This window comes from Orbicella faveolata, unplaced genomic scaffold (assembly GCF_042242905.1).
Source record: "Orbicella faveolata isolate gen_17 unplaced genomic scaffold, um_ofav_v1 contig_4, whole genome shotgun sequence".
In the NCBI taxonomy this organism is placed as follows: domain Eukaryota; kingdom Metazoa; phylum Cnidaria; class Anthozoa; order Scleractinia; family Merulinidae; genus Orbicella; species Orbicella faveolata.
In genome coordinates, this window is record NW_028301569.1 from 11,782,691 (window position 1) to 11,793,872 (window position 11,182).

General features: G+C 38.7%; 1 protein-coding gene across 2 annotated transcripts in view; it reads right to left on the reverse strand.

Moving 5' to 3' along the window:
- Positions 1–81: 81 nt before the first annotated feature.
- LOC110049729 (solute carrier family 60 member 1-like) overlaps positions 82–11,182 on the reverse strand; it is a 33,260-nt gene continuing 22,159 nt past the window's right edge. The window contains exons 1-12 of one of the 2 annotated variants that reach the window (XM_020755540.2): positions 9,780–10,779; positions 6,616–6,793; positions 6,329–6,346; positions 5,041–5,271; positions 4,338–4,455; positions 3,615–3,754; positions 3,445–3,537; positions 3,114–3,194; positions 2,573–2,720; positions 2,168–2,238; positions 1,659–1,767; positions 82–1,062 (exon numbers count right to left, since the gene is read on the reverse strand). In XM_020755540.2, coding sequence (XP_020611199.2) covers positions 908–1,062; positions 1,659–1,767; positions 2,168–2,238; positions 2,573–2,720; positions 3,114–3,194; positions 3,445–3,537; positions 3,615–3,754; positions 4,338–4,455; positions 5,041–5,271; positions 6,329–6,346; positions 6,616–6,793; positions 9,780–10,120 — 1,683 coding nt within the window. In that variant the 5' untranslated portion in view covers positions 10,121–10,779 and the 3' untranslated portion in view covers positions 82–907. Of the gene's footprint in view, positions 1,063–1,658; positions 1,768–2,167; positions 2,239–2,572; positions 2,721–3,113; positions 3,195–3,444; positions 3,538–3,614; positions 3,755–4,337; positions 4,456–5,040; positions 5,272–6,328; positions 6,347–6,615; positions 6,794–9,779; positions 10,780–11,182 lie in introns of those variants that run through there. The other variant, XM_020755541.2, reaches the window with a different exon arrangement.

Consider the following 11,182-nt stretch of genomic DNA (forward strand, 5'->3'; position numbering starts at 1 on the left):
TCAAACCGCTAAGAGAGGTAATGTTAATGGCGACTAATAGTGAAGGGAAAAATCACTTTATCTAAAGTTTCCACGATACAATTACGAGGCCTGACCCAATTTGGCCAGCATTATTTATTTTGTGTCCTTTTACTGACCAGCTCGTTAACAAATATTTGCTAACAATATCTAGCTAGGTGTGTAATAGAATCATACTTAACTTCAATTGGTTCCCATGTCCCCTTAAATATACTTCGGTCAATATTTACACCACTGGTTGTCAGTTATTCAGTAGCATGCGTATTTTAAAAACCAATGTCTTGACTTTTCAAAATTGAGATATTCCTCATAAAATGTTTGTCTCGTGCCAGCTTTCTGTAACCAACTAACGTGCCTTTAAAATTCTGAAATGATTTCTTGGATTCTCAGGTCAACCAAAGGCGAACACGTACTGCAATAGTAGCAAGCGGGCGAAAATTAAAGTGGATTGCGAGCGCGGGAAAAATGCAACCATTGCGGGTAAGGGCAGGATGGTGACTGGTGGTACGCGGGAAATAAACCGCCGGTGTGGTAAGCGCGGGAAAAAATGTGACAGAGTTAAGCGCGGAAAACCTTAGCTTAGATAACCAAATCACAATTGTTTTGAGTTTCGTATCAGATCACCAAAACGACAGCATTTCTATCTAAATATAATTGGAAGTGTGGGAATGTTTCGGTAAACAAACCGCAACAACTTTTGGTTTTGGTATTGGCTTTGATGATATCTTTACTGTGATTGGCTACAGCACACTGCAAAACAACCTCGACGCACAGAAACCCAACTAAAATATAAAATTTCGAAAAATCATTAAAAAGCCACTCTAAAAGAACTCAGTCTGCTAATCTAATTATTTTAAAACACGTTGTAATGGCCTAGAACCGATGTTTGTTATCCCTGAATGTTCAGTTCAACTGTCTCTATTGGAGGACTGTCATCAGTTTTCACAGTAGGAGTGGGCTCGGGTGTTTGGGTTTGGTATGTAGGTTGATTAGCAGAGCTTGGAGGCGAACCGCACCAGACGAACCAGAAAAATCCAAGCCAGTCTGTGAAGAAAAGACGTACACAGTTACCTTTAGATTGAAGGATACCTTAAAATAATAGTTTATTGAGATAAAAAAAAAAAAAAAAAAAAAAAAAACACTACAGAGATAATAATTAACTATAAAGGGGCAAGGATGGTTAAGGATGGAGAAGATTCACACGGATTACAAATGACATACTTGGAAAATTTAGGCTAAATTTTTTAAGATGCGCAAACCAGGACGTAGCTACTTTGACGTTTAAGTCGTAAATCACTGTTCGAGTTTTTCAGAATCTACCTTAGAGGAAGAAAGTCTATCGTGGCAATCATTCAGTTGTTTGGTATCGGGAGCCGTGAAAATAAAACTTATTCAGCGAGAAGGTGATGTGCCGTTCTGTAAATTCCTCTTAGAGGCATATTCAAGAATTTCCGTTTCTTATCATATCTGCTTATCATATCTTACCATATCTGCTTGACGTCATGTGCATCGTCATGTTGCCAGGCAACATCCCTTACTACAGTAAAAGCCGGTGTATCTCGAACATTAGTTGGACATTCATACAGAGTAAAGGGGATGGGGAATTCTTATGAAAATACTTTTTACTGTTCGTCACTCACCAGTCTCTGATCTTTCCGCTGACCGCAAAAGAATGAAGATCATCAGAGCCATGAAGCATGCGCAGAAGGCAATCGCCAGGAAACTAACAGGACCTAGTCTCTCAAATACCTAAAATGACATAATAAGTTGTTTTAGTTAAAACGGAATCCCGAAGACATCAGTGTCCAGATCAGGGCAGAGGGTTCACCTAACTTACTGTCTATGTAGAGATAATCTTTCATGCAGTCTCAAAGACGCGAAGACGATACCTTCTCTCCCCAACTGTTTTAAATAAATTTATATTTAGTATTATAGAAAAAGCATGATTATCACTTAAGAAAAATTTTCCACCTCATCTTGGTACGAGAATCCACATATTCCCCCTTCGAATTTCCTGTTGCTGTTGATTAACCAAGCTGCTCTTGTGAAACCGCAAACCGACCGAGAAACAACTAGAACAATTGAGAACTAGAATTACTCTGGTGGTGGTGGGGGTCAGGTGGGAGAGGGGGGTGGATCGCACACTCACCTGTCCGACTACCAGGGGCAGGATTAGTTCACCAAGGGCTGCGCTGACTATCATTACACTTGTCACTGGGGCTGTACAGCAAAAAAAAAGAGGCATAGCTTTGCGTTACAAATGTGAAGATTTTCGATACAAATAAGAACATTAATAAGGAAAAGAAACTATGCTTCGACAGCTTCGTTTCACAGCTCAGCCAAATTGGGCTACTTTCAAACATGTCGATTCGTTGCTGCATGTAATAAGTGCTACTGTATAAAATGGTTTTGTTGCTTACCACAGTAGACTAGCACTTTAGCAACAGAAACTTTAGCAATATTAGAATTAATCCGTTCCGCTTTGAGCTACATGATAATGTCCGTTAGTAGAATTTCTGTTCCTAAGCAAGCAACGAAACCATTAATTCCTAACCTGTGAGGTCAATGTAGTACTCAGCGAGCGCAATGCTTGTTGGGAAGACGCTGCTCATGAATAGTCCAGCACCGCTGGTTCCCATCCATAATGCAGGCTCACTCTCTTCGAAAATCAACATGAAGAGAGTTGAAGAAAGGCAGCCAACCTGAAAAAGACGATATAAAAAGTCTTAAATGTGCATTCGAGTTCACGTTAAACATAAAACACTACAACAAGACTGTTTTGTAGTACAAAAGTAGGTATGTAACTAGCCTGCATTACTGAATTGCCGTTCCGAATAAACGACTAACCTCCAATCTTGTACATCTCCGTATTGCTAACGTTATTAAACTCCTCTCAGCTTTCCGCTGCAAACTTAAACGAGCGTAATCGCTCTACAGACCCTATACGCGGATCTCGTAGGTCTTGCGTTTTCTTAACGCTCAATTTTGTTGTTGCGTTTGCTTCTGAGAGCGAATGGGCAAGAGCATGAAAAGACGGACTAGCTGACTGGTGTCAAGTGGACTGGACTTCAGAGAAGTAAAGAGGGAAGACTTACCAGGTTTATCATCAACATGGTGGGAGGTTTGACGTACATTGCCACTGGAATGGACACAAATCGACCAACTGACAAAGAACCCTGAGATTATAGAATAAAAGCAAGAATCATTTTACAAGAAATAATTTGAAACATTGAAATACCGAAAAGAGGAATACCGTCTAGAGTTTATGGATTGGTGGTTAATTAAACAGAAAGAGTTGACATTGCTACGACTAAGCCTTGACAGGCTTCGTCCAGTTTTAACAAGGCTTGTATGTAACGTTTGCTGCCTAAGTAATTACAAATGTTGCCTAAGTGTTATTGAAAGAAGTTTACGTGACTAACTTACCCAAAATAGAGAGTTGAGATAAGCTGCGTGACTCGGCTTGATGTGTACAGCACCTTTCACTGCGTACGAGTACACATAAGCACCAAACGTGGCCTGGAATTTAAACGGAAAAAGGTTAGAGATGAGAATTCGAAAAGTTATGTTTTGAAAAGAAATTTCACTTCACATACCATCAGTCCATCGTACAGAAGCAGAATCAATGACGTCAGAACTGTAACAAGAACAACCCTCGGTTTTTGATCGTCACCGAAGACCTTAAGCCACGGGGGGTTTCCATTAAGGTACAAAGTCACCATGTGATGGTTATAACCTGAAGGAATTAATTAAAAATATCAAACTTTATGACAGGGGCGGGTTTATTACAGAGATTGTCGTATGCGTGCTAGTAGCTTTCTTACTGGCGACCTCGTTCCTTGTTCCTCGATCCCTTCATGACAATGAAACCTAGGTGGGTTATTTTTGACTTGACCAATCAAATCAGAGAACGGAAGCGTGTGATTGATATGAAGGTTGATAAAAACCCACCAGAAGCATGCTGTCATGTTAACTGCGCACACTGCCCTCCCCGTCCCCTCACACGAACACTTGTCAGATTAAGAAGTCAAATCATGTCAAACAAAGCCTGAGCCTCCTAAGCAGTCTTTCTTTGGGTTCGCCACGAAATCTTTCCTAATTCATGACTAGCCCAAAGAGCGTTTGAAAATTACTTCAATTTAATTTCAAACCCATTTGAAATTTGTTTTCTTTCCCAGAGATCACAGCATCATTGCTAGGTGCTCATTGAAACAAAACCAAACGAACATTACTTTCACTTTAGAAGACACTTATTATAATTGAACATTAATAGAAGTTAACATGCATTTTTTTCTTTCCTATGTGATGTGTTAACATACCCGGATTATTGAGTCTCTGTTCATCATACATCTCATATTCGTATTTCTTGAGAGTTCCTGTGATTTTTGCCAACTTGCGCGTGAACATCAGCCACAGTAAACCAAATATTACTGGAAGCTATAAGACAGGAAATACTAAGTTGAATGTCTACTAACGGGCACTTTACCTAAGTAGACACTTTTTAACGAATTCGCTTCAAAATAAAACTAAATATTAAAACCGATACTTAAGGCATATCACTTATTGCCGACTGCGTCATAACTGAGCACTCTATCTGGGACAGCCTCTCGTAAAAAAGCCAATCAACACTAAAAGAAAAATTCTCCCACCTACCTCGAGGTAAGCCCTATTCTGGTAGGCTAATCAGGCCTAATCAGGCTTTTTTTGAAAGGGAGCCGGAAGGAAATAAAATGCGGGGAGGAAGGGTATTATCGCAAGTTAGGTAAGTCCTATATGTTTAACCAACACTCACAAAGAGATACTGGATTTATGGCATGGGTACATGTTCTGTGCTTGATTAAAAAGATAATGGTTGATCTGGTTGTTTCTAGCCTAGTGATGAACATGAGTCGTTTTAACGATTATTATCGTAATTTCTGATCGATTGGAAAGTAACCGACTCGCGAATTCTTCGAATACTTAACGGGTGTTGTCCAGAACGTTACGAGATTTGCCGAACGTACTGCGTCGAGTCATACTCACGTGCAGCAGTGCTACAATCCAATAGGCCCACCGCACATGTGTATCACGGTGCATTTCCTCCTGTGTGTGGAAAATATGAGTTGAATTATCAATACCAGAAGTAGAATTGGCGTAGGGCCATTCATCGATGATAGTTGTGTAGTTCACTACCAGGACACAGCGACTCCGCAGAAAAGGTCTTGCTATCAGCGGGCTCAAGAATCCTCCAACGCCGTACGCGAAGTGAAGAGCCTGCGGGAAGTGATGGTACAATTGGTCAGCGGTAAAACAGTACAGCGACGACTTGCTTACCTTTACATAAAAATCTAAAATCCAACTTTTCCGGCATTCCTGACGTTTTTGAGCTTGCTTTGGACAGATTTCTCAAATTTATCACTAAAGGACTCCGTCTAATGAAAAAAGTTGGTCACGTGATTAAGCTGGAAGAGACCGTTGGTAATAATTCTTTTTGATTAAGAAGTTTTGATTTGGTAAAGGTCCTAAAAAAGGTTTTTGCAGAGTTCGTAGGACGACGGAGAAACTTCACCCTGTCAATGCTGGTAAAAATACTCGCGAATCACAATTTAGAATTTCTGTATGTAACGCTAATGAACAGCAGGGTGGTTAGTTGGTTAAATGGCAGGGGTCTGTCCTGAAGGAAAATACTGATGCGCCCAACAGGAAAGTCAGCGCCTTGAACTGATAATCTTCCATGACTGACCAGGTGCGCTGCTGCAAGTTGCTTACGGTAAAATGTTTTCGTCGAAGTAGGAAGTTCCTGCAATGACTATTGTAAACCAAAAGCAGAGAAGTCAACGATTGGCCGTTTTTATACCAAACACGCATTGTCCGTCTGGCCGAACTAGGGCAAACATCTTTAGTTCGTCTGGTTATGCGTCTCTAGTATCATGAAGACGGGCACAAGACGCATTATGCATTGAGACAAATTATCCTTTGAAGTGCGTCGTTCAAGACGCATTTCGAAGGATAGTTCGCCTAGGCGCATAATACATCTTGTGACCGTCTCTATACTAGAGACGCATAACCAGACGACCCACAAATGTTGCCTAAGTTCGTGCAGATGATGATGCGTCTTCAGTAAGTATAAAAACGGCGAAGACGCATTATCCCTCTGGACCGATAACGCGTCCTGTAATATAAAAACGGCCATTGTACATTTCGCCAGCGATTGGAAATAAGCTAACACGAAAGCGTGGCAACAGCATGTTTTTTAATGGGAAAACAAACTAACAACTTGTAAAAGAGACACGGTTGCAACTTAGAGGGCATAAACATATCAGAATCTTACCTGCAAATACGGTGATACCTGCAAAAGGTAAACCAAATTGTTAATTTAGAGCAAACAGCCTTCTAGCATGAATATCAACTTATGTTAAATGTACACATCCCGCACTTTTAATCTCGGCGCATTTTTGGTGACAGTTTTCCTGTTCCCACTCCAGTATGAAATACGTCTCGTACTTTTCATGGTCTCAATCTCTTTCCCAAGGTCTCTCTTCTTCCCAGCCCTAGAGTGAGAGGGAGACAGGGAAGTGAAGAAAAGAGACCCTGGGAACGAGGTTTTAGTGGCCTTACCTGTTTGCCGTACATGCGTATTAGCTGCACTGTTGTGAACGTGTCGGTAGCGCCAAAACACCCGCCAAATATTCCCGCCAAAAACAGCATGATGATGAATATATGACTGAGTGGTATGGCAATGATGCACATGGCACTGAGGCCGAGTGCTATTGTCACCAGTACATTGGGATTAAACCTGTAGGAAAGAAAGAAAAACCGTTATACCTTATTAATTGTTTAAAAATATTCAAAAAATGTTGAAATGTTTTTGTTCCTAGTGGTGAATGTGCTTAGCTACTAGCTAGTTCACAGGCATACACTTAAACTGAAAGAAACAAATATATCAACTAAACACAATAGGCTTAAATAATCCCAACTTACGAGAGGCAGACCAGTTGGCTAATTTCAAGCCTGACCTAAATAATTTGAACTGGGGTCTACCGAGAAACAACTCCAGTTAAGTGGTCAGATCGGGACTTCAACCAGCCTCCGGATTTCAAGTCCGGCGCCCTAACCACTCGGCCACGCTGCCTGTTCGTGCCTCCTCACCCAGGCTTCAAATAGCATAGCATAGAAGTGTGGATTCAAGAAGTTACAAATTTGTTCACTGTCAGTGATAATTTCGTCGGACATCAACAAAAAGGAAAAAGGTTGCCAAGATTTTGTAAAAATTATACTGATTTTTTTTCTTTTAAAGTCGGTTTCTTTGAAAGGAAACTTACTTCTGAGTGACATTGGAGTGAGAGATTTCAAACTTTCAAAGATTTTTTGCAGTTGACAATGTTTAACTAAATAATGTGAAATGACCAAATTGTCTAATTCGACTATACGTTGATTAGCCTTACAATGTTATAGAAGACAAAAGAATGCCGAAGAAAACTTTTTACTATTTCTTCATGATCATGCATTCGTTCGGTGTTCTTTTTTATATGAAAGAAATCAAAACAGTTAGAACTTGGTTGAATTTTGAAAAAAAAATTTTTGTTTACATAGTGGGGACTGCTTACGTTTCAAACAGCGTGAAGCGTTATGAATTAAAAAACGCGAAATTGTCGGTTCTTATAATGGGCTATAAAGTGCTATGTTGTCTTATGCTGAGATATTTTCTCCTATTCTCTGATATATGGCGCTACGTTGCGCTGCTTTCTGCTAGGTGTTCTTAGTTTGGGCTATAAAGTGCTGTGTTTTGTTATGCTGAGATATTTTCCCCTATTCTCTAACATGGCGCTACGTTGCGCTGTTTTCTCGTATGTGTTTTTAGCTTGGGCTATGAAGTGCTATGTTCTCTTATGCTGAGATATTTTCCCCTATTCTCTGATATATGGCGCTACGTTGCGCTGTTTTCTGCTAGGTGTTCTTAGCTTGGGCTATGAAGTGCTGTGTTGTGTTATGCTGAGATATTTCCCCTCATTCTCTGCTATGTTGCGCTACCTTGCGCTGTTTTCTCCTATGTGTTCTTAGGTTAGGCTATAAAGTGCTATGTTGTGTTATGCTGAGATATGTTCCCCTATTCTCTGATAAATGGCGCTACGTTGCGTTGTTTCTCCTATGTTTCAACAGAAAATCCTTTGTAATATTAACACCACCAGTATTTTTGATGAGGTGTCAAGTGCAACAATTAGCAATAGATGCAATTAACATTTTTGAACTACTTTGTGTTTGTACAAGGACGCACTGGTTAAGCAACACTTAGCAAGAAACATATATACTTGACAACACAATCGACATTAAGACGCTAATAAAGAATATTGTTTGTCTTTTGATTGTTTGAAGTAGATACGCGTTTTATTTTATAGCATGCAGGTCTGTCCTCGGACTGTTGCTTTTCAAGAAACATGGTATTAGATTTAAAAATTGTTTCTTTTTTTGTATCTTAAAGGCTAAAAATATTGAGGAATGGAAACTGAGTTGGTCAGCAAAAATGTTCGAGACTGATTTAAGTAAACAGAACTTTTAATAATGGTATAAAATTATCTCTTGGTTTGTTTGTCTTTGCGGTGCAAGAACGAAAAGATTAGTTTTTCCTTCTATTGTCGCTTTTGTTTCTCAGTGGCAAATTGCCCCAGAAATCGTAAATTTTTAATTAGGAGCTGGAACTTTTTTGGATGAAACTAATCAGATATCATGTTTTGGCTTCCTATTATATTAAAATTCTGAAGATTTTTATTTCAAACGTTTCATGTCTTGTACAAGACAAAAGAACTCAAAAATTTACCGTGTTGTAGTCAGCTAAATCTTGTAATTTCTCTGATAAGCTGATACCAAAGAATAACCCTTGTACACTTTTTGGATAAGATTTTCGTGTAATGATTGTACCTTAGATATTTTATGACACAATGAAAATATTTGAAAATTAAAGTTGTTAATTATTAAAAAGTTTTGTTCACGTCTATGAAAAAAAAAAACAGAAGTTTTCTGCCGCAAGTTTCGAAGGATAGTTCAGAATCGTAATGTAATTTAACTTGTTCGTCTTTGATGAAGCGTCCGTTAAAAATCCTTGTTGGAGTTTTCGTGACGTAATACCTTCTTAAGCATGTTTCATTTTCTTGAGCCCCAAAGGCGATTTTACACGCCACAAAATCCATTTGTTGAAGCAAATTATATCCTTCTCTATGATAAAAATTTAACAAAAATACATTGAACTACAAGACTTAGACTTGTATTTGAAGCTTGTAATGTTGAGGGTGGTATTACCATCAGGCTCGCGCAAGAAGAGTTATCATAAAACCGATATACAATTTCTTTTCGAATACCTTGACCATGCTTGACCACAAATACATAATTATGTATTTATTGCGATCCGAGAGACGGTCTGGAGTATTTGATTCGCGTACAAGAATTTCCAAGCATAAAATTAATTTTCAGAAACTATTTATCCCGACAGTCGTAGTTTTATTGCGAACTGTCACTACTTCGCTTCTATTCAGTCCAACTATGAAATTGACAATACTACCAAATTTTAATGCACTCTTTAGCCATGACAAAGTTTTTTCCTGCCAAAGCCGAATATTAGAAGTTAAAACAATTGTATGTGTACGGATATTTGACCTGCAAGATTTTCATCTCACTCTCGATACCTTCCGAAGCCAAACTTGCATGTTTTAGTAATTAAAATTTCCACTTTGAAATCCCGTGCATAACATAGTTTTAAATGAAGACTTATACAGTTTCAGCGTACTTACCGATCTACTAGGTATCCACCCGAAGTTGATCCGAAGACGTTGCACAGATCGTGAACAAAAAATAACACGCTCATTATAGTTATGGATTTTCCTGTTAAACATTTAAGCTCCAGTAAAGTGGGACCTAAAATTTCATCTGACATTCCAAACACCATGAACACACCACAGTAACACAGAGTGGACTTCAGACTGTTTCTGTCTTCACCGAGTTTTTTCACTGTGATCAGAAATCGTTTCCATAATGACAAGTCCCTGTCTTTATCAAAGGCTCGTCGTTCTACGTCCTCCATGTCAAAGAGTGGCTCCTCTTCTTCACTAGATGAATCTAAACCTACTCTCATCTTGAAACGTTTTCTTGTTAGTCGCTGTAATGTTGAAGTATTCAATCCGTGACGAGCTCGCCCTTATGGTGAAGTCCTCGTCGATTTGATTAAAACGAGTTATGAAAACACTCTTAAAGCTACCTGGAGTAAATTTTGCCCTTTAGTAAGCGAGAAAAGTTAAAATTTTTACGGCTTATCTCCGTTTTCAGTTTTAAATATCTCTTGAAACGTTCCTTTCGTCGGTGACACCTGCTTTGGCGGTCAGCGAAGAAACTTAAGTTATTTCCGTTGGTCGTTAGCGCAACATTGCGAAGCTCAGTTCTTCACGCCCAGATGTAAAACATTTTGGATTATCGTGAACTGTGATTGAAGCTTTCACTACACCTGTCGTAACTTGCGTTCGCTTTTCGTAATTTATTCAGCGCGGTTTTGAAAGAACTATCTGATTTAATCGCTACAGTGACAACCAATCAACTCAAAACTTGTGTGACAAAGGCTTATTTATGTTTAACGTGGGTTGTTAAAAGAAAATACTGAAAGTGTATCGACATGTTCAAAATTAAATCATGTGAACCATACCAAGTTTTATCAGTTGAAATTGCTATGCACTTGAATTTTTACTCTACTATTAAATGACATATTTTTTTAGTTCTTATTTTAAAAGGTTATCTTTTGTGGTCTGCTTTGATTTATTAACAAAATTTGACTTTAGTGTCATGAAATTGCAGACGTTTACGTATACGTATTTTTATTTTATCATAAAAAGTAATTTTTTGAAATTCTTCCGACCATTGGCTCAAAAATCACCCTCATTTTATGTCACCCGAGGTGATCAACAACAGCATCACTCAGCGCGTTGTCTCGGAAGTTTTTGTTACCTTTTAAAATAAATTAATTCAAATGCTTAACGCGGTTCTATTTTTTCATGTAGACTTAATATATAAAGTTAGTGAATTTGACGATTTCATCACGAATCGTTAATAGAAGCACACCTCACAATTTAGCGGTTCCTGATGCACAAAACCAAATTTTCATTCACTAGAAGACGTTTATAAACCTTGAATATATAACTTGGCAAGT